Source organism: Ctenopharyngodon idella, chromosome 13 (assembly GCF_019924925.1).
Source record: "Ctenopharyngodon idella isolate HZGC_01 chromosome 13, HZGC01, whole genome shotgun sequence".
In the NCBI taxonomy this organism is placed as follows: Eukaryota; Metazoa; Chordata; class Actinopteri; order Cypriniformes; family Xenocyprididae; genus Ctenopharyngodon; species Ctenopharyngodon idella.
Window position 1 is genome coordinate 306,765 of NC_067232.1, and position 24,412 is coordinate 331,176.

The 24,412-nt window shown below is 39.8% G+C and overlaps 1 protein-coding gene across 7 annotated transcripts in view; it reads left to right on the forward strand.

The window, feature by feature from the left end:
* Nucleotides 1-24,412, forward strand: part of LOC127525244 (NMDA receptor synaptonuclear signaling and neuronal migration factor-like) — a 48,984-nt gene that overhangs the window by 1,786 nt on the left and 22,786 nt on the right. For 2 of the 7 annotated variants that reach the window (XM_051917661.1, XM_051917656.1), the window contains exons 2-4: nt 14,796-14,851; nt 15,085-15,888; nt 19,256-19,322. In XM_051917661.1, coding sequence (XP_051773621.1) covers nt 14,796-14,851; nt 15,085-15,888; nt 19,256-19,322 — 927 coding nt within the window. Of the gene's footprint in view, nt 1-14,795; nt 14,852-15,084; nt 15,889-19,255; nt 19,323-19,588; nt 19,595-21,964; nt 22,034-24,412 lie in introns of all 7 variants that reach the window. The other 5 variants (XM_051917662.1, XM_051917659.1, XM_051917658.1 and 2 more) reach the window with 5 other exon arrangements.

Below are 24,412 nucleotides of genomic sequence, written 5' to 3' on the forward strand. Positions count from 1 at the left end.
CTTGTTTTCATTATTATTCGTGAAAAACCAATATTGATTGAGCACTATTCTTGCCTATATTCTTACATAACTAGTCTCTGTTTAGCTCTCATGTGTATCACGTCTGTCATAATTCATAAGATGGCAGGTGGTTCACCTTCTCACCCTAATGTCTGGGCCTGGTGCCTCAGGGATGCTGTGAGTCATTGCATCCATAATGTTCATATACAGAATGGATTGTGATTGTTGCATTCGAACAGATACAGTAAACTCTGGCACTGTCATTCCTTGTAGATAGAGGTCATTAAAATGACCTTGTCGACTAAAGACGTACAGCATTCAGACATGGTTTTATGTGATAAATGAGATGGCATTCCTTTACTTCGCTGCATTTACGTGTGTGTGTCATAAGCCTGAACGAGTGGCTATTCAGTATGCAGGGCAGGTATATCTGTGCAAACAGCTTTGCATGCTGAGTAGAAATGACCGATGTATCAGAGAACGATAGACATCATCCTAAGCAGACGCAACATGTTAACGGCATGAATAGATATATTTTTGAATAATCCAATATTAACAATATTCAGTTTAATGCATGAGTAATCTACATGCTGTATGCTGAACATATGAATGTTTTTTGATTAATTATGATCAATTAATTGGTGAAAGTCTCTAGGTGATTAGCTCTAGGGCAGTGGTTCTCAACCAGAGGGCCCGGGACCCACTAGGGGGCCTCAGCACACTTCTAAGGGGGCCGCAAGATGACAAAATGATTTTAAATAAGACAAAACTCGGTTTAAAATAAGTTAAAACTGCTAACAATCAAGGTGTAAGCTGTAATCATATTTCTTATTTTAATTGGTTTTTATTTACAATATGAAGGTTCTCATGATCTTGGACAACCTGGATATACCGAATGAGGGAATATTAAAAGTGTGTTTCCTAGACCTGGGAAAGTCTTGGGAATTAATACAATCAAAAGTCATTTAATTTTTAAATCATGACTATAAACAAATGTATACATTTTGTCAAGCTCTGTAATATTTTATCAGGTAGAAATTGCTCATAGTATGGAGCACCGCACATGACATGCAAACAAAAATATATATATTGTGGCCATGATTTAATAATTCATCCCCTTGTTTTAGTTAGATTGTGGCCATCAATTAAGAATTAGTTCCCACAACTTAATTTGTTCACTTTATTTAGTAAATCATGGCCACGTTGTACTAATTTGTTTTGATTTAACTAAAATAATGGAACAAATTATTACAATGTGGCCATAGTAAAACGAGGGAACGAATTATTATATTGTGCGCACATTTTGGTAAAATAAGGAAACTAATTATTATATAGTGTGCAAAATGTAAGTTATCGGAACAAATTTTTAATGTGTGGCCATGATATACATATTTTTATTGCATGTCATGTATGGGGCTCCATATTAAGTGAGTAAAAAACAACCCCCTGTAATTACAAACTAGAAAAGTCATGTAATACATGTAATAAAAACTGTAAAATATTCAAAAATGAGCAGCTGGGGGTCTTCAAATGTTGTCAGTTAATAGAGGGTCTTGGTGTCAAAAAAAAAAAGTTGAGAACCACTGCTCTCTAGGGTTTGTCTCTATCAAAATAAAGGGGCCATAAAACTGCCTTGAATGAAAATCAAAGCAAGTTGCATTGGCGTAATCAGACAGCGTTTAGACTTCAGATGTGGAACCTGTGCCCTGCTGGAAGAAACCGCTCATTTGCAAAGGAATTAGTCATTGGCCTGGGGCAGTTGTTACTGTTATTATAGGCTGTAAATTATAGTGATTTTGAGCAAAGAAAGAGGTGTTGTGCTGTAGAGTAATTGTCAGGCGAAGCCAAATTTAAAACACTGTCACGTTAGGATTAGACATCTGTCAGAGAAATAGCTTTTATGTCGTAAGCCAGTCATTCTCAACACAGACTGAAATAACGTGCACTCTTTGTGCTGACTTACTATTGAACATCCTTTTCATCCCCTGGATTCGTCATTGTCCGGGGGAATATTGCTCGTTGTGAAGGCAGTCTCTGGTAATCTTCTCTTTCTCCAGACACTGGGTCATGACCACTGAGCTGTTCAAAACCAAAATCTGTAGGTGGACCATGTTCTGTGAGTACGCACAGGATCAATAGCCCCCCGGCCCACTCCGACACGCTAAAGAACAGGAAGTACTCCTGCTCTCAACCTGCACTACTCTTAAATTCTTCTCAGCTTGGCCACATCATGCATTTGTAGTGGTTTTCTCTGGCTTACTCAGGTTTGAACTAATGGCCCTAGTTGTGTAGCAATAATTTTTTATTTTCTGCTCAAAATCACTTCATATGGCTTATGTAATGGGTTCTTCCTGTTGGTCTTCATTTATTTATTTTACTTTGTCTGAGTCATTTTTAGGCTGAATGCTTTCAGGGCCAGTGGGTCAGCATGGAGAGCCTGGTCTGTACAGTGTTTGTATGCTACTCATGAGTGATCTGCAGAGTTCCACTTGATGCTCATCCACTCTGATTTATGAGCTGAGAGGCTGAGTCATTGGCTATCATGCCGTCTCATCTCGACAAATACATGCATATTTCTATTTTGTGAATCTTAGTTTTAGTTGAGGTTTGAATTTGTCTTTTTTTTATACAAATGTACCACAACATGCAGAGATCAAGTTGTTATTCCTTTGCTGTTTATAGTGTGTGACCGCAGCAAGATGTAAAATAGGGATATCAGAATTAGATGAAGATGTTATTAAGGGATAAGCAGTCAGACGTGTCTCAAAATCACTGCCAAACTGAATGTTGTGTAGTGGTTGAGCATTCAGTGAGATGTAACGCTGTTATGAGTTCGGATGATTGACCCACTGCAGTGTGGTGTGAACTTTTTAAAACATCCACACTGTAAAAGCCAGTTTACACGGCACGACAGATGGCAACAGACACTTTGTTGGGTTTTGTCGGATCAGTGCGTTACCTCTATCGGCATCTGTCGAACCTTGTTTTCAATGATTGAACATGTTGAATCGGTGCTTGTCAGGTCTTGTCTTAGACAGAAAAAAGGCTATTCGGTTTTCAAAAGAAACATATGAGAAATGTTGCATTTGACCTCTTTGACAGCCTTGAGGCTGCTGTCAATTGTAGCTTTGTAAGTCCCATGCAGCATAATCACTGTGGCACTCAAAACAGACAGAAATTCATTGACCAATGTGGGACCTTTTAAGGAAGCATCTCAGATATTGAGTGGGAAGTGGGGCTTTTTTCAGTGTGTTTTTGGTCAGCACATTGCAGGCTGATGAGATCTGACTCATTGATCTTTGGGCCTTGGATAAATCTGCCGAATGCTGGCATTTCAGATATACTTATAGTTTCCCAGGAAAGATCTAGAGCTGTAACCCTGTTGCCACCCTCCTTTCAGCATATTAAAAATAGCTTGTATATTCATATTAAATATCAAAGCAGGGAATTTATAAAGATTTTCATATATAGCTTTAGGGATTTTTTTGTGGCACCAGCCAAATGAGACATTGGGTCGACATTTAAATCATTTTTAAACCCTGCTGAAACAGCAGCTAATTTGGATCAGCTAGTGAACATCTTAAATGAAAAAAAAAAATCAAGTTTTTAGTATAAGGTATGTTATGAACATGCTGATTTTGCATAGAAACCCATCATAGCTACCCTGGTCACACTGGTCTGCTTTCAACAATAACATGCTTAACCAAAAAAGACATTTTTAATATGACAGTTCATGACAATTAGGTTAAAAACAAGTTTTTTTTAAAAAAGTAGTAGTCTATAAAGGTTATGTTAACAGCTAACCAATATATCAGACAATATTTGGCAAATTTGATATTACCATCAGTCAATAACCAAATCCACTCAGCCAATTAACAGCATGCTATTTGATTAAAATACAGTAAAACTGTATTTTTATATATTAATTACAAAATAATTTATTCCTGTGATGGCAGAACTGAATTTTCAGCACCATTACTCCAGTCTTCATTGTAACATGATCCTCTTAAATCAAGAAATCATTCTAATATACTTTTTTTTTAAATTATTATTATCAGTGTTGAAAACAGTTATTTTTGTGGAAATTATTCATTGCTTTCTGTGATTAACAAACTGAAATGTAACTAACTATTCACTAAAAATCTACTCTGCTGCAGCTCTTTTCATGTGATCAATGAATAGAAAAAACCTTCATTAAGATACCTCAACATTTCTAAGTGTGGGTATCTGCAGGTTGGAGTAATGGGTGTGATGAAAGGTCTTTACAATTCAAGTGTGGGTATCTGCAGGTTGGAGTAATGGGTGTAACGAAAGGTTGGGACATGTCGAAAGGTCTTTACAATTCAAGTGTGGGTATCTGCAGGTTGGAGTAATGGGTGTGACGAAAGGTCTTTACAATTCAAGTGTGGGTATCTGCAGGTTGGAGTAATGGGTGTGACGAAAGGTCTTTACAATTCAAGTGTGGGTATCTGCAGGTTGGAGTAATGGGTATAACGAAAGGTTGGGACATGTCGAAAGGTCTTTACAATTCAAGTGTGGGTATTTGCAGGTTGGAGTAATGGGCGTGACGAAAGGTTGGGGCGTGTCAAAAGGTCTTTACAATTCAAGTGTGGGTATCTGCAGGTTGGAATAACGGAGTAATGGGCGTGATGAAAGGTTGGGGCGTGTCGAAAGGCCTTGACAATTCAATTCAATTACAATTCAATTCAAGTGTGGGTATCTGCAGGTTGGAGTAATGGCCGTGACGAAAGGTTGGGGCGTGTCGAAAGGTCTTTACAATGCAAGTGTGGGTATCTGCAGGTTGGAGTAATGGAGTAATGGGCGTGACGAAAGGTTGGGGCGTGTCGAAAGGTCTTTACAATTCAAGTGTGGGTATCTGCTGGTTGGAGTAATGGAGTAATGGGCGTGACGAAAGGTTGGGGCGTGTCGAAAGGTCTTTACAATGCAAGTGTGGGTATCTGCTGGTTGGAGTAACGGAGTAATGGGCGTGACGAAAGGTTGGGGTGTGTCAAGGTCTTTACAATGCAAGTGTGGGTATCTGCAGGTTGGAGTAATGGGCGTGACGAAGGTTGGGGCATGTCGAAAGGTCTTTACATTTCAAGTGGGTATCTGCAAGTTGGAGTAATGGGCGTGACGAAAGGTTGGGGCGTGTCAAAAGGCCTTGACAATTCAATTCAATTACAATTCAATTCAAGTGTGGATATCTGCAGGTTGGAGTAATGGGCGTGACGAAAGGTTGGGGTGTGTAGAAAGGTCTTTACAATTCAAGTGTGGGTATCTGCAGGTTGGAGTAATGGAGTAATGGGCGTGTCAAAAGGCCTTTATAATTCAATTCAATTACAATTCAATTCAAGTGTGGGTGTCTGCAGGTTGTAATAACGGAGTAATGGGCGTGACGAAAGGTTGGGGCATGTCAAAAGGCCTTTATAATTCAATTCAATTACAATTCAATTCAAGTGTGGGTGTCTGCAGGTTGGAATAACGGAGTAATGGGCGTGATGAAAGGTTGGGGCATGTCAAAAGGCCTTGACAATTCAATACAATTACAATTCAATTCAAGTGTGGGTATCTGCAGGTTGGAGTAATGGAGTAATGGGCGTGACGAAAGGTTGGGGCGCGTCGAAAGGTCTTTACATTTCAAGTGTGGGTATCTGCAGGTTGGAGTGATGGGCGTGACGAAAGGTTGGGCGTGGATAAAGGTCTTTATCATTGGTTGCGAAAGCTGTCTGTCAGGGTATGGGGTAGGTTTAGGGGTTAGTTTCTGTTGTAGCAATTCACCTTTCGACATGCTCATTACTCCGACCTGCAGCTATCCCTGTCTCTTACAATTGGTCGCTAAAGCTGCCTGTTAGGATGTGGGGTTAATTTCTGTTGTAGCATTGTGTACCTTTCGGCACACCCATTAAGACCTGCGACTATCCCTGTCTCAAAATTTCTCATTTTGTGTTTCACAGAAAAAATAACAGCGTACAGATTTGGAACGACATGAGGGTGAGTAAATAATGACAGATTTTTTGTTTGTGGTTGAACTATTCCTTTTTTCAGTAGGTAAAACTTAACTAATCCAATTTAATCCAAATGCCAGAAGAACAAATCCTAGATAATACCTCCCACTATGCAAAACCATTAAATTGTCTGCCTTACAGTTTTAACATCATTAATTGTACATCTTTTTGAGGAGACTCCACTTCTTATATACATTAAGTCAGTTGGTACATGCTGCATCTCCCTCTTCACTTCCTGCTCTATTTATTATCTGGTAGCGGAGATGAGACCGTGTCCTGTAATTAGTCTGACCGTTTGAGATAATGCAGTTCTCAGGATGACTCTGACACTCTGCGATTACGCCTTTGACATTGTTGTCTCTGCTGTTATGCAAGAGAGAGAGAAGAGGGTAGAGCGAGAGTTGAAGAGAGGGTACGCTCTGGGCGAAGGAGGGTTCCAGGCATCATTAAGCCCGGCTCTCACACCGTGGAAGAGGGAGGAGGGTGACATTTTAATCTGTGGTCTGTGCTGAAGCGCAGGTCCCATATGCAGTGCAAACATGCACTACAAGAACATGCCATTAGCTGTGCTGCTGTTTTTTCTAGCTCAGAATATAACAGAGGAAAATGTGTCAAAGAAACAAGTCAGTGGAATCAGCAATGCTTGATTGTTCAGTTGTCCCCGGGCTCATATTAAATGCATGTTATCCACTCACCTTAGAATAGTTCTCAAGGACCTGCCTGAATTAAATGCACAAGGATCTCTGGGAAAAATGCCAGTGAAGTGTTTGCCACGAAGAAGTGTCTTAAAAAGAAGATGTTGCAGTCTAGACAATCAGTTTACCTAAATCATTTCATATTTAATTATAATATATTACCTGGAGAAAGCAATCTGTTTGCTTTCATCTCAATGGGAGTTGGTTGACGTGGATGATTTGAAACCTGCACTCTCGATTCTAAACAACTGATGTTAAATGCCATAAATGCCATGTGATTAATTTAAACTATGTTGCATTTTGTGTAAACAAAAAAAGCAACCTAGTTTAAATTAATCACATGGCATTTATGGCATTTAACAGCACTTGTACAGTAGTTTACTGCATTATGATGCCGCTGTGTTTGAGAATGTCTTTGAGTGTGAATTTTCTAGTGTGTGTGTATGTTTCATGCATGAATGCCTGCTGTGTGGAAATGTGTGAGTACAGTGTCATGGATTTCGTTCCCTCCTACTGTGTCCATGCTTTTATGTGCTGCTTTTGTAGAGTAACACTGCTAAAAGAAAGAGCACTGCTCTAAAGGATCCTGTTGTACCAAACCTTTATGACTTACTTTCTTTTTTGGCATAGAATGAAAGTACTTTGGGTTAAATGTTGTTTTGGACCCAATTGACTTTCATTTTATAGACAAAAACAGGTTTGGAATGTATGAAAAGAAAAATACTGTAGATAAAATACTGTTCAAAAGTTTTGGTCGGTACGATTTTTTTAAATATTTTTGAAAGAAGTTTCTTATTCTAAGACATTTATTTAGTCAAAAATACAGTAAAAAATAATTTTGTAATGTATTATTACAATTTGAATAATTGAATTTTCAGTATCCATTACTCCAGTCGTCAGTGTCACATGATCCTTCAGAAATCATTATATTATGCTGATTTGATGCTCAAGAATTGTGTTGCTGTCTCATATATATTCGTGGAAACCGTGATACATTTATTTAATAATTATTTGATAAATAGTTCAAACAGCATTTGTTTAATATAGAAATTTAATGTGAATGTCTTTACAAATGTCTTTACTGTCACCCCCTCCCTTCTAAAAATCATTACTGTAGTGGCAAAAAAGATACACTATATTTCCAAAAGTTTTGGGATGCCTGCCTTTACGTGCACATGAACTTTAATGACATCCCATTCTTAATCCGTAGGGTTTAATATGGAGTTGGCCCACCCTTTGCAGCTATAACAGCTTCAACTCTTCTGGGAAGGCTTTCCACAAGGTTTAGGAGTGTGTTTATGGGAATTTTTGACCATTCTTCTAGAAGCGCATTTGTGAGGTCAGGCAGTGATGTTGGCGAGAAGGCCTGGCTCGCAGTCTCCGCTCTAATTCATCCCAAAGGTGTCCTATCGGGTTGAGGTCAGGACTCTGTGCAGGCCAGTCAAGTTCCTCCACACTAAACTCGCTCATCCATGTGTTTATGGACCTTGCTTTGTGTACTGGTGCGCAGTCATGTTGGAACAGGAAGGGGCCATCCCCAAACTGTTCCCACAAAGTTGGGAGCATGAAATTGTCCAAAATGTCTTGGTATGCTGAAGCATTAAGAGTTCCTCTCACTGGAACTAAGGGGCCAAGCCCAACCCCTGAAAAACAACCCCACACCATAATCCCCCCTCCACCAAACTTTACACTTGGCACAATGCAGTCAGGCAAGTACCGTTCTCCTGGCAACCGCCAAACCCAGACTCATCCGTCGGATTGCCAGACAGAGAAGCGTGATTCGTCACTCCAGAGAACACGTCTCCACTGCTCTAGAGTCCAGTGGCGGCGTGCTTTACACCACTGCATCCGACGCTTTGCATTGCACTTGGTGATGTAAGGCTTAGATGCAGCTGCTCAGCCATGAAAACCCATTCCATGAAGCTCTCTACGCACTGTTCTTGAGCTAATCTGAAGGCCACATGAAGTCTGGAGGTCTGTAGCTATTGACTTTGCAGAAAGTTGGTGACTTCTGCGCACTGTGCGCCTCAGCATGCGCTGACCCCCGCTCTGTGATTTTACGTGGCCTACCACTTCGTACCACTTCGAGTTGCTGTTATTCCCAATTGCTTCCACTTATGGAATGATACCACTAACAGTTGACCGTGGAATATTTAGTAGCGAGGAAATTTCACGAATGGACTTATTGCACAGGTGGCAACCTATCACGGTACCGCTTGAATTCACTGAGCTCCTGAGAGTGACCCATTCTTTCACAAATGTTTGTAGAAGCAGTCTGTATGCCTAGGTGCTTGATTTTATACACCTGTGGCCATGGAAGTGACTGGAACACCTGAATTCAATGATTTGGAGGGGTGTCCCAATACTTTTGGCAATATAGTGTATATTAGAGTAATGAGAATCTATATGGAATTACTATTATAAGTAATGAGAATTACAGACATCTGGATGCATTATGGTAATGTATTTTGTTAATCATGTTTTTTTAATCAAGTTAATTTAATCATGATGCATTCCTACACTCCAGCTTCAAAACACACACACACACATTTCCATAGTTTTTCCTCTTCTTGCTCACCTTCATTTTTTTTCAGTCACATGTCTAGAAGCATGCTGACTTCCTTTTATTATTTCATCTTCACTTAGTGGCTCCTCTCTCTCTTTTTTCTCTTTCTTACTTTACCCATTATCCATTTTCTTCCCCTCCCTCTTTTTTGCTCCCCTTCCTTCCTTCTTATCTTCCTGTATTTCTTCTGATATTTTATTAATATGATAATTCCCTCAGCTTGGGATGTCAAGCTGATGTTAATCAAAGACCTAACAGAAAAAAGAAGCAGTGTAAAAATTTAGTGCGCAAGAACGGATTTTATTTTAATGTTATTATATATATATATATATATATAGTAAAGTAAATATCTGAGTTACTTTTTTCAAATAAGTAATGTGAGTTACTTTGTTTTCCTATTTATTGACTGACATCTCTCCTGTCCTCATGTTGAGAGAAATCGGGAGTGAGTGCAGGACGTTGTGTGCGCTGTGTAAACATGATGGTTATTGTAGACTAGTTTTAGACTAAATGTGAGCATACATTTGCTCATTTACTTCTTCTCCTGTGTCCTATTCTTCTGTATTCCAAAATGGCAGCACAGCTGAAAGGCTTGTTTGTTTGAGCTGCGCCCTCTACTGTACAGGCGTGAATTTGCATTTTCTACAGCCTGAGGCTTAAAGGCTGATTTATACTTCTGCGTCGAGTGTACGCCATAGCCTGACATGCACCTCTTCAAAAATGTAACAACGTGTCAATTCTACGCGGACCGCAAGCGCTGCGATTGGTCTGCTAGAACCCCTCCCTTAGGTCAAAAAACTGGCGTGGAGCAATCGGAGAAGAGCAAGCGTTTTTAACTTCCATATGAATGAAAAAACACTCTGTTTCAGGGGACACATACAGTCAAACTGCAACAAAAGTTGTTACCTATTTGCCGCTTCTCTACCGCTTCTATTTGTAAGCTTCTCTGACAACGTACATGACAAGCTGCTGCTTCTTCGGCTTTTGCCTTGATCCTCAACATGACCGCAGACACTGCCTCCTAGTGGTCTGCATGTACGTCAATGCGGACAACGACGCAGAAGTATAAATGAAAACAGACGCATAGCCCATGACGCAGAGGCTGCGGCATAGGTCCGACGCAGAAGTTATTCATTTCACTTTTGAAAGGGCCTTTACATTTGCCAAAAATATAACTTTTTGTTGTTATAAAAACAAACAAACAACTAAACAAACAAGATGAGCCCAGGTGAGAAAACATAATGCATTTCTTTCCATAAAAAGTAACCAAGTAACACAATTAGTTACTTTTTTAGGGAGTAACGCAATATTGTTATATGTTACTTTTAAAAGTAACTTTCCCCAAAACTGGTTAGGATGCTGCCTAAGTAGTAAGCGGCCTATGTAGGCACTATGCTTGTTATAGGTTTCAGAAAATAGCTGTACTATAATGATACGCATCTAAAGCAAGTTGAAAGCAGGGGCATTTGTTATGACAGAAGCACTATGTCGTTAGCTATTTATACACCGTCAGGTAAAGTATCATCTGCCCTTGCTCGTCTCTGCATCCCCCCACTCTTCAGGTCAAGTATGTGGCTCTTCAGACTGAACTGGCACTCCAATTAACCCTCTCACATTGGAGGATGCTTGTTATGGAACGGGTGAGAATGACCTGGTTCAACACAACCTGTTAATGGTGAAACTGAATAATTTAAAGTGCTGTCACAAGTGTCATGTTGTTGTATGTTACGTCAGGAAAGCTGAGGGCGACTGCAATCCACCAGGGATTCCTGTGGAACGATTCCAGGGTGTGTGACAGCTTCTGTGGAGGAGGTTGCAATATTGAGATCGGAGTGGGTTTTCCATGCGTGGGGAATGTATGTGATTACGTGTGGGCAGTATATTGTGCAGAACAGGTTCATTGGATACATTAAAGGTATGAATGCATGTGTTGGTGACTGCAAATATTTGTCTGTGTGGCGAAAACAGGTTCAGCCGCAGCGTATTAAGGACTCATCCGTCATGTCTCCTACAAGACTGAATCAGCTTCCCGAAAAGCAATGACTCACTCTGAGATTTACACAGTCGCGAGTGCCAAAGCCACCGTATGCGAAACAGAATAAGCTGTTGTTCATTTATTATCAAGGCGTCAATATGTGCTTATGAAAAGTGAACCTCCGAAGTTTCTTTGGTTATACTGGCCTCATTATATATTAAAATCTTAATCGGCTGTTCTGATTGGTTAAATCATTTCCCATGATTCTCAGTTGGTGTTATCGATTGTTACTGATGATACCCCCTCAGGCCCAAACTAATTAGTGTTTCTCTTTCTGTCTCTTTGAATTCCTGCTGTTTACAATAGACCAGTGGTGACAAATATTTCCTGTGGGAAGCGTCATGACGTTCATTTTGCAGTTTTTCTCGCTCGCTCTGTCTCTGACACTCCCTTTATAGCCGCCTGTGAATTAAGTGTCAAATTAGTGCTTACTTTGATGCTGTGGTATGAATGAGGTTTCGAACATCTCTTGAGGTTATCGAGCTGATGATTTGCATCACTGTTATTCATGAGTCTGTAATTCGAACCAATCCAAGCTGTTTTCATATTCTAATGGGGATAATTTCCATTATATTTAATAAAAACACATGCAGACCTGGGTAGTTATGGCATGCAGTGTGACATGCTATACTATTTTTAAACAATTTTACTTTTTAAAATTATTTTATTATAGTAGATGAGACATGCTATAGTATTTTTTATTTAAATTATTTATAATTATTGTACATGCAGTTTTTTATTGCCTCATTACTGTAAAAAAGAGATTAAAAATGGTAAAAGTAATGCTGACCAGTCACTTTTCACAATTGTCATGCTGATGGTAGAATTTATAATGAATAGCATCTATCAAATACTATCTTTCTTTTTGCCTTTCTCATTAATCTTTGTCCGTCTTCATTTCATATTTCTATTTGTCTCCATGTCTCTGTTTGTCCCTTTTTCACCCTTAAATCCATCATTCTCCCACATCCTTCCTCTTGGACTGGAAAGATAAAAAAACGCTACATCTGAATCTGTGGGTGGCACTGAAATACAAAGCAACCAATTACATTTACACAGACCGTGTGTCTCTGTTCTTCCTCCTCCTCCTCTCTCTTTCTCCCTTCCTCTCCTTCACTCTTGTTTTCCCACCTTTCTTTCTGCCACATGCCCTCTTTTTCACAGTCACATGCGTTTCCACATGCCCGCCCCTCATTTCAGCCTTCACACTGCAGAAGCCGAGCCACATTCTCAAGTTTGAGGAGTCCAGCTTTCAAACCTCCCGACGCAGACAGCTGCCGCATGCGGAGCATTACTCATATCCCTATGAAAGCCCTTTATACCCAAGGCTGGTGTCAGCTTAGCAGGTGACATTAAGAGGCTAAGAGTAGTCCGCACTGGGCCTGTCATTTCTCAAATTGAAAAAGAAGCGAGAGAAACTGACAGCCGGGTCCGGAAGCAGGAGGAGTTACGACACATAAGGAACCGTCATCCATCTAGACTCTATCTAGAAGGGCTTTCACATGAAAATATGTATTTAAAGGGGGCCATATCATTTGTACATCATATCTTTTGTACATAAATGGGTTTAATGTGCCAGATGTGAGCAGAGCAAAGTGCAGTCACATGTGATAGATAGGATATTTACATAAAAGTCTTGCAACAAATAAACTCATTAGTGTCAGTTTGAGTGCCTCTCATGGTCATGAAAAACTGAAATATGATTGTTTTAAGATGAAAAACTGACTAAAATAATAATTAAATCAAAATAAAGTGATAAATATTGTGATATAATTTTTACATATAGGATATGCAGCTGTATGCATGTTTTAGAGTGCAAGTTGACTTTAATGCTTGCTTGTATGCTTTTGAAGTTCTTTCATAAAAGGCATCACGATGGGCTCAATTCATTTAAATAGGATTTAAGTAATGAAAGGATTGCAGTAAATGTTAAATATGATCAGCTGCTGACAGGGTCAATGGCTTATGCTGTGCTGGATTACACTGTGTGATGCTTCAGTGGTTTTGTAGCCTGATGACTAAGCTGATTTTGGGAGAAAATCTTGGAATTCTGCAGAATGGATTTCATATGGTGAAATCTGTTAAACAGAGATGAGAGTACTAGACTTTTCTACTTTTTGTTATTATATATATATATTTTTTTTAAATGTGTATTTCTACCTATACATTGTCATATGAGCTATCAGTCAGTAATGATACTAATTAAAGGTTTAGTTCACCCAAAAATGAAAATTCTGTCATTAATTACTCACCCTCATATCGTTCCAAAGACCTTCGTTCATCTTCGGAACACAAATTAAGATATTTTTAATAAAATCCGATGGCTCAGTGAGATAATTAACACTTTCAGATGTCCAGAAAGCCACTAAAGACACATTTAAAACAGTTCAATGGTTCAACCTACAGTGGTTCAACCTTAATGTTACGAAGCGACGAGAATACTTTTTGTGCGCCAAAAAAAAAAAAAAAAGTAATGACTTTATTCAACAATATCTAGTGATGGGCGATTGCAAAACACTGCTTCATGAAGCTCCGAAGCTTTACAAATCTTTTTTGAATCAGTGGTTCGGAGCGTGTATCAAACTGCCAAAGTCATGCCCCCCAGTGGTGAACCTTTGAAATGTTTAAAACATTTCCAAACACTTATGAAGTAACGAAGCCTCGTTTACTGAAATCACGTGACTTTGGCTGTTTGATACATGCTCCGAACCACTGATTCGAAACAAAAGATTCGTAAAGCTTTGAAGCTTCATGAAGCAGTGTTTTAAAATCGCCCATCACTAGACTTACTTTTTGGGGGGGTTTTTTGGCACACAAAAAGTATTCTCGTCCCTTCATAACATTAAGGTTGTCACATGAACTGTTTTAAATATGTCTTTAGTAGCTTTCTGGGCATCTGAAAGTGTTAATTATCTTGCCGGCAATGGAGGCCTCACTGAGCCATTGGATTTTATTAAAAATATCTTAATTTGTGTTCCGAAGATGAACGAAGGTCTTACGGGTGTGGAACGTCATGAGGGTGAGTAATTAATGACAGAATTTTCATTTTTGGGTTGAACTAACCCTTTAAAGTTTCAGAAACCTTAAAGGGACAGTTCACCCAAAAAGGAAAATTCTGTCATCATTTACACACCCTCATGTCATGTTGTTCCAAACCTGTATGAGTTTTTTTCTTCTGTTGAACACAAAAGAAGATATTTTAAAGAATGTTGGTGATCAAACAGTTGACGGTAGCCAATGACTTCCATAGTAGGAAAAAAAAACTCAAAGTACTCAAACTGTTCTGTCTGAATTAGTGAGTTCATTTGTTGAAAGATTCATCAGATTGATTAAATCCTGTACTTGGTTTTGGAGTCTTTTTGAACGATTCATTAATAGAACCGAGTCATTTCCTCGTGACTTCACAGCACGTCGTGCCTAACACCATCCTTCAGCTGTGACTGTATTCGCAATCTGGACCTGCCAATGACCAGTGCGTGTGTGTTTCTTTGCAGAGCAGCTCGTGCATTTGGAGAGTACCTTCACACCCATCCTGAGAACCACGGATCAGGTCAGATATCTCCATTCCTCTTTCTTTCTGCGGTTTCTCTCTGCTCTTCTTTTTTCTGGTCCGTTTAGAGCCTGTGATGTTCTCAGACTCCAGGCGTGTTCATGTTTCATGAGAAACCACTTCTTAATGTAGCGTGTGTTGCCTCATCTGTCTCTTTCTCTGTGCATCTTTTGCTGTTTCTCACTTGTTCCTCTTTCTTTCTCTCGGCATCTGTCCTAATGTTTGATTTGAAGATCACTTACTGTCTGACACCCTCGTTGGCCACGACTCTGATTCCCCAGACAGCCTGTGTGCTCAAAACAACAACTTTCACAGCTGCATCGCCGTCAGCGCCGACCCCAGCTTGATTAACCCTGCCGTGGGCCTCCTGGAACCACCACCTCCGACGACTTCCTCCAAGAGCCGGCTGTCCCTAGAGCGCAGCTTCTCAGCAGAGGAGGACCAGCAGAAGTGTGTGGAGTGTGCCCTGCAGCCTGCTCGGGTCTATACCATCACTGGAGAGAGCGGCATGCTGGGAACCAGCCGGGGAAGCAAGGAGAACCTGGAGCTTGAGGTCTTGAAAGGGGGACGGGAGGCGTGTCATGCCCAGCCCTCTACGTCCTCCAACTCATCTTCTCCGACTCAGCACCACCACCACCATGGAAGCGGAAGCGGGAGCGGGAGTGTGAGCGGGAGCGGCAACCACCATCACGGCAACCACCATCATGGTAACCACCATCATGGCAACATCAGTGGAGGCGGAAATGGCGGAACCAACCCCCACCAGCACATCTCTAGTGCTGGAACGTCGCACCATCAGCACGGGGCACACCACCACCACCTTTCCCAGCCTCTGCAGAGCTCAGTCAGCGCACACAACATTCGTGGCTGGGGGGAGGGAAAGGAATGTGGCCTGGCGTGTGAGTCCTGTTCTGGGGCTCCATCACGCAGCCAAGGCTCCCTGGACCTGGAAAGCAGCACCCGAGAGGCAGGCAAGCAGCGCCGGCCACCACTAGAGCGGATGTGCAGTGTGGACCGCATGACTGGGCTGGAGCGAGGTGAGAGGGGGAGAGCGGCAAGAGAGAGAAAGAGAGAGAGGTTCTGGCCGAGGGGAAGGGGTGGGATTCAGCCAACAATAGGGGGCGTCGATGTGTTCGATGTGCCGTGGTCTGTATTTTTCCCGCTCTCCTGTGTCTCTCTCTTCTCTCCTGTGTGTCTCTTTTGTGCTCTCTCCCTCTGTGGAGTGGACCATGTGTGTGTTGTTGCTGGTGAATCTGCACACAGTGGCCCCAAAAAGTATTTGGATGCTAAACTACACTTAAATTAATGTTTGAATGCAGGGTTTTATAAATACAGAGGTCCCAAACTTGAACTTGATGGGGGGTTCGGGGGCATGCTACCTACATTTTAAGATGTTTGAAGGCCAAAAAATTGGATAACAATAGCTTTAAAACCATGTTAGTGGGCAGTAGCGTAAATTATTTGTCAATACCTGCTCTTCCTCTCTGATCTCCATCACCTTCTGTCTTTCTTTGTTCTCTCAGTTTCCCTCATCTTTCCCTGTGTCTCTTCCCTTCCCAAAGCTGAGCTTTGATTGAAATATTTTCATTCGTGTCAGTGAAAAAAGTAAACATTGGGTCAACTGATATTCATATGTTTTATGAATAATTTTCTTAGACAATGAGGCTACCAGGAAAGCTAGGTAACTATGTTTATTAAATTCATTCATGCACATTTATTATTAATCTAATGCCTAATGTGATGAAAATGGCTTCGTTATCTTTCATTGATAGTTACGAATTAAATTACATAAATTATATTTCTGTCATGACAACTCTCTGAGAGATTGGCATGGTAATGGATATGGCAATGTAATGTCTTGGCAGAATAGATCTGCTACGCTGCTGCTGCTGTTGATTATTGCTGCTGCTGCAGAGCAAGTACAGAGACTTGCTACTGCCAATACATTCACAGACATTGCTGTGAGAATGTAAGACATGCTGCTGCTGCACATATAACGTACATTAAATAAACCCGAGCTGCAGACTGCTGACAGCGAACAATGACAAGTATTTGAATGTTGAGCAGCATGCTCATTGGCCACTGATACCACAGCAACCAATCAGCTGCGCTAATGATATGATCACTACCAAATGAGTTAAGAACCTATCAGCCTGTGCCATCTAGAGTTTCATGCCAGAACTTTGTATATTTTAAATTCAAAATGGCGAAATTGCAAGTTTATTAGTTTGCATTCCTGATTATTTCTGTCGGATTTCAATCGTAAAAAAAGCTGTCAAATATTAAATGTTTTAGCTATACTTGCATCTTATCTCACACCTTATGGCTGTTAACTGAATCATTGTTGCAATTTGCACTCAGCTCTGCAGCTTCTGTTAACATAAATCCCATCTAATTTGATTTGATCTCAAACATTTTGACATTGACTATTTAATCGCTGAGGCAGCTTAGATGAGAAGGTCGGTTATCGTGGCGTTGTGCAGTATCCTTGCAGCACCAAAGTAGAGTTAATATTAGGCAATTATTTCACGTCCTTTATTATATACACCTCGGAGAAATACCTAAGTATTAAAGGGTTAGTTCACCCAAAAATGTAAATAATGTCATTTATTACTCACCCTCATGTCATTCTACACCCGTAAGACCTTCGTTCATATTTTTTTTTGGCGCACAAAAAGTATTCTCGTTGCTTTATAATATTAAGGTAGAACCGCTGTACACACATGAACTGTTTTAAATATGTTTTGAGTACCTTTCTGGATCTTGAGAGGTTCGGTGACATTGCTGGCAATAGAGGCCTCACTGAGTCATCGGATTTCATCAAAAATATCTTAATTTGTGTTCTGAAGATGAACAAAGGTCTTACGGGTGTAGAACGACATGAGGGTGAGTAATTAATGACATCATTTTCATTTTTGGGTGAACTAACCCTTTAAGTACAGCCATTGTAATTCTTAAATACTGTGTTATGGAATAGCTTACTAACTTTGAGCAAAGTTAGAACCTTTCAGCATCAAGTTAAGCAGGTAGTTTTCCAGTAGTCTTGAATCAGCAGATAGACATATCTGTAACATAAACAGTTTTTTGCATTTATTATAAAATAGCAATAGTAATAGAAATAAAAATAGTAATAGCAAAAATAGCCAACAATAGTAATTTGTAGGCCTGGGTATTGACACAATTTTCACGATTCGATTTGATTTCTATTCACATGCTTGCGATTTGATTCGATTACGATTTCGATTTGATTCAATATCGATTATTTTGGATGTAGTATATCAGTTACAGTACATGGCAAATTTTCTAGAGGAAAAAAATCTCAACTAATGCTGTAAACTACACATGGGAGTCAGTTGGTACTACTTTACTATAATATTGAAGGTTAAAATTAACTTATTTATATACAAAGACTTAAATTACACTCAATTATGTTTTTTTTTTATAATAAATAAAGTTTAGAATTACATAATCATATTTCTACTCCAATTCGTTTTTTTTTTTTGTTTTTTTTAAATATAAACATTTAAATCGTGGCTGTCATAACTGATTTATTCAAACATGGATTAAATATTGAAGAACATTATAATGAATATGTAACGGTGCATAGTTATATTTATCAGAATGCTGCTTTCTAGAGTTCATTGTTCTAGCTGACTATGAGTTTATGGTCACTGAATTTGTTTTTCTGAGGTAAATGTGACGTTACATGACAAGCTGTTTTATTGACGTCTTTCCGAGGTTGAAACACTGATTGAGCTATTACACGAGACATGATATGGATTTCGGTAAGCTGTACTGTATATTTTAACATACCTTCAGATGTTTAGCCATGTTTATTTCGCGCTGTAACTGGTATTAAAGCGGAGGAGAGGATGTTCACATGCGCTCCGTGCTGCCGCTTCTCTTTAACTGAGGAGCTACAGCGATCTGTCACGTCACATTAAACAGCACCAAAACGGTATTTATTTTTTGAATCTCATAATAAGATGGACGTCATTTGAAATCTGAGACTTTGCTACATATCAAAAGTAACAAAGCACAAAGATTATTGCGATTTATTGGATGGGAGGCACGCTACATGTTCTGTTCGTTCATCAACTGAAAACAGACTAGACTAATCGATTCTTGGGATTTAAGAATCGATATCGGTTCGTAAAAATGAGAATCAATTAAAATCGAGAAATCGATATTGTTTACCCAGCCTTAGTTATTTGGGCACTAATTTGCTTTGATATTGTGTTGTCTAGTGCAGTGAAATTCCTACATTCCTACTGAGTGTGGCTTACAAATCCAAAAACTTTTTGGGGCCACTGTATATGTTTGTTCAGTTTGACACAATTCATACATTCAGATGCATCATTTAAACCATACTAATGTGGTCCCTATATGTCTGTTTCTAACCAGACGATAACAGTTGGTTCCCTAAAGAGAACATGTTCAGCTTTCAGACTGCTACCACGACCATGCAGGCGTGAGTACTCACTTCATCTCTCTCACAGACACACACACACACACACACACAAAAGTTTGAGCCCTATGTTGACCTCAAGTACAGATGGCACAACAGGTGTCTCGCCACTAACACACATTCATTTAGTGACATTTACTGTCAAACTGACTCAGAGAGCCGACAAGTACATGATGACCACACACACTTTCTTCAAATGTGGTTGTTATCTAAGCATTCTGTCTATCTTTCTCTCTCCTTTTTGTCTGCCTTGCCTCTCTGCTCTACAGGATTTCGTGAGTATCCCTTTTTGTACCCTTTAAATGTCACAAAATGACAGTGTGTGATGTCAAACGCTAGCTTCTGCACCACGGCCCACCCCACCATCCCTCCAGTCCCACCACTTCAGCTTTATTTACAATATTCAGTGTTTGAAATAAATGAAAAGAAGTGAAGGGGAAAAATAAAATGCTATCACAGATGTTTCTATCTGGACAGGATTAGATTTTTCTAAGGATCTCTGAGGTGTTTTTTTTCTGCAGTTGCTTTGTAGTTTCACATTGTGTGAGAAAACACAAACCTATTTAAAATCACACGTTAACGTCTATGAAACAAACATTTATTGAATCTTCTCAGGGTCACTGGTCTCATTCAAATAGGGCTTGTGTGTTTGAAGTTACAGAGGAAACTGTCATTTCACCACCATTAAGATGATGAAACTGAAGTAAAATGATTTTTTACCTTGATGTATAAAAGAATCACATTGCACTTGGTTTGAAAACCTGAGGGAAAGACTGATGATGTTGCTTTAGTGGTGTGTAATGCAGCGATGCGTTTTGATTCAGGAAATAGCTTAGAGAAACGTTTGATAGGCTGGTCTGGAAAATTCTGATTACCTCAGCCAGAGACAGAGATGTAGTTGTCTTGGATGATTTAGAAATGCTGACAGATGCTGATGCTGATCATCTTTTGACTTGAGTTGATAATCTAGAAATGTTAAGTACCCCACAGGATAATTTGGTATTGTTTTTTGAGTCATAAAAAAGCATGTTGTATTGCAGGTGTATGAAATTTCTTTTTTAAGCTTTTATTTACTTATTTAAAACTGCAGTCTGTAACTGTTTTTGGTTAAAAATGATCCAAAATCAATTATTGCGCAAGCTGTAATAATTAAGCTTGTCATTTTGATGGCGGATTGTAATCAAGAATGGTAAAGACGACCATCATCATCGACAACTGGTGAATCACCAATAGTAAAAAAAGACTTCGGACTTTGAAGTGGCTAACAGCAAAAAAGGGAATGCGACCAGACCCGTGTGAAAACAAGAATAAAAATATCGGCAGGACTTTTGAAAGGTGGTGTGAACTGTGTTTTTAACGGGTTTAAAATGGACACAGAGATTGCTTTTTTTCTGCTGGACAGATAAGACATTTTAATGGTTCATTGGGTAAATAATGCAAATTAGATAACGCTAACTGTGCGTTCACACCGCCGCCGGCGAGAGCGTCAAAATTCGCCCTGGCTGCCCTGCCATCAACGCTGTACTGTGCGTTCAAACCGCCGCTGGCAGGAGGGTCAAAGTAAATGAAAAGTTGCGACAACCAATCGGAATCCTCTCAAGAGAGGACCTCTACATTCTGATTGGTTGCTGCTGAACCGCGTCATAGCTCATTACCATAAAGTTGACCTGACTTCAACTCTTCTCGACGCTCTCACCGTCTAAGACGCGCCGCGCCGCTCTCGCCGGAGCTCGCCGCTGGCTCACATTGAAAATGAATGACTTCCTGTCACTTTGACGCTCTTGCCAGCGGCGGTGTGAACGCACGGTAATACACACTAAATACACGTAGTCACGCAATGCTGATGTTAACATTAACAATTTGAGAACAAAGTATAACAATAATAATATTAATTTGCATGGTTGATGTGATCCAATTAGATTTAATCAACATTAGATTTATTGTAGAACTCTTTTTTTTTTTTCAGTTGGTCAGAACAAAAGTGGCAGACATGTTACTTATTTGTTCAGATGACATTTTCCGGTGAAACTTATTATTTTAGTTGTACTTCCAAGACGTAGTATCTGTTATTCCGAAGTACAGTATCCACACCAGTGCTTTGACTGATGGCCTACATTCCTCAAAACATTAGATTCATCCACGCTGAGGAGCCAAGGCCGATGCACAACCCATGTAAAATGATAATTCCGCAACTAACTGCAATTGCAGGTTTTAAACAGAGATGGCGACAAAGAGGCAAAACTTAAGGACTGCAGCTTTAAATTTTATTTACTTAATTACTTCTTTTATTTAATTGTAAGGAGACATTAAGTCTTGGAATTGAATTTCAAACCGTAGGTGATGCAGTTGGTTATGTTATCAGAAGGTCAAGATATTCTCTTATCATTGCAAAACAACACATCAACAATAAAGAAATATTTTTTTTTTATTTCCTGCGCAAGCCTGTTTTGGCAAAAACCCCGTTCATTTATACTTTAATCCAGTTCAGGGCTCTGCTCGTGTCTGAACCTTTATTTGCCCAGAAGGAGCTCTTCCTGCTTAACCCCAGGCTAACACTGCCCCTTCATGAGCATGGCTCTAACCTCTAACCGCACTCAAGTGAGCCTTGCCCTCTCTGCCATTAAAGTTGTGTCACCTCCTGGCAGGGTTTTCCGGAGTCTAGCAGAGAGAAAGAGGAGAAAGAGTGAGGTGGAGTCAGTCGCCATCATCCAGAGGTACTTTGTTGCAGGCCTGTCATTTATCGCTGCCTTTATTCCTGTCAGACAGAGAAAGAGCTTTGGCAGTACAGCCATCCATTCATCCATCCATCTCTATCTTTTATTCTTTGGCAAGAACCACCTTAAAGTCCCCCTGAAATCAAAATTTAATTTTTTTAGCTTTTAGTATGAATATGTTAGCCTTAATGTTATGAATAAGCTGATGTGTTCCAAAACAATGACAAAATTAGCATTTAGGAGATATAAGCATTCAAAACTTACAGTCTCTCACTTCTGCTAAAATGGATCTTGGATTTTCATGACATCACATCGCACTTCAGCGTCTCATCAAATCTTCTGTCCAGTCAAATGCTCTCTAGAATTTGTAGTCCCGCCCCTTCCTACACTATCAACAGACACTGAAGCCTCGGCTGAAATCGGTCATTTATTCACACATTTACTAGTTTCTACATGGTAAAGTGCACATAGTGCACTATATAGGGGATAGGGAACGATTCAGACAGTGTAAATATGCTTTCCATTGACGCGAATGAAGTCCGTTTTTGCGTTAGTATAACGTGAACCGCCGCAGCGTGAGCACAGTCTGCCTGGCCCAGGGACACGAGAGCACAGAGCGGATCATATCCACAAGTCAGCTTAGACCACGAAAGGTATGGGACCCATTTAAATTCTGCACAGAATGCTATATTTTAAAGTGATATAGAGGAGATTAGGAGGATAAACGCTATTACTGAGTTTAACGGCTCTGGCCGAGCTGTAATAAAATCGAAACGCTATTGGCGATTTTAAAAAAAGGGGCCGGGCTGTTCAATATATCGCCCTGTCTTCCTGTTTCAGTTGAAATCACGTCAACACATTGAATAATGCTGCGCGTTCCAAGACACTTCAGCGGGTCTTTAAGCAGTTTACCCCCTAATTTTCTGTGCAGTTGGGTTGAGATTCAATGTCTCATCTCCACGGTTACAGCAAACCTTAACATTGCTTTTTGTTTTGCAGTCACAAACCAACTTTCTGTGTGTTGACTGAACTAAGAAAAATGCAATTGCTTGTAACCTCAACAGATTGGAAAACGACCAAACCGATGTAAACATGACCACAAGAGATATTATAGACATTCCCAACAACACTAAACAATGTCACTAATGTTCAGATTAATTCAGTAAAACAAGTGGATTTGAATTAAAATTATATTGAATGTATTTCTTAAAATCTGTGCTTTTCAAATTACACCATAGTGCAGCTTCTGCCAGCCGGTTATATCAGCATTTGATTGAATCAGTAAGCAGTAATCCTAATTTGGCTGATTTTCAGCAAATCGGTTATGACTACTGGATGAGCATTATGTCACCTAATTAATATTCATGAGTCATACTGATAAGAGTTATAATCCCCTCCACACAAATTTTATAATTTCTAAGCCTCTGGAAAGCCACAGGGGAAAAAAAGGAAAAAGGGTAGCATATATTGCATAATAGTACAGATATTTCATAAAGCATATTGATCTGATCTATTAGCATATTCTTCATATAATCAATAAAGTTGTTGTTGTTTTTTATATATAGATTGTTTGGCCTTTGTTTTTTAGCCAGTATGTTTCATTCAAAGTCCTCTCTAAGGAACAGGGATAATTGAAACAGGACCAGATGGTCACAGCAGCACAGTAACAGATGATTCAGGAGTGTATTGTTGGACAGGGGTGGTGTGATGCGTCTCTGGAAAGTCAACCCTATGAGACTGATGATACACTGCAATCATGCATTCAGGAGAAGGAGGGAAGGACAGAGAGATAATAAAAGAGAGAGATGAAAGGAGGAGAGTGAGAATCTGAATGAGTGGAAGACGAGGCATGCAGACAATTACATAATCAGAGTTGCTCTAGTTTGTGGGGACGAATGGGAGCTGGAGAGGTCATATTGGACACCAGTCTCTGGAGCAGCCAGCCAGATGTCTCCCACAATGCACAGCTGCTCTAGGGGAAAGACAATATGGTATGGAAAAACACCTGAGTAATTGCTGAAAGCTGAGGTGACCTGAAATAACACATAGTCAGACCCTACTGACCTTCCACTTAAAGGGGTCGTTCACCTGAAATAGAAATTTCAATAATCATCAATAACCTTAAGTTCTCATGTGGTTCGAAACCTGTATGACTTTCTTCCGTAGAACGTAAAAAAAGATACTTTGCGGAATGTTCAAGCTGCTCTTTTTCACACTATAAAAGTGAATGGAGACTGGAGCTGTCGAGCTCCAAAACAGGCATGGAAAGCAATATAAAGTTAACTCATACAATTTGCTCGCTATATTCCGATTCTTTAAATATATTTTACACCGGAGGACAACTTTATACGATGCTTTTATGGTGCTTTTCATGATTTT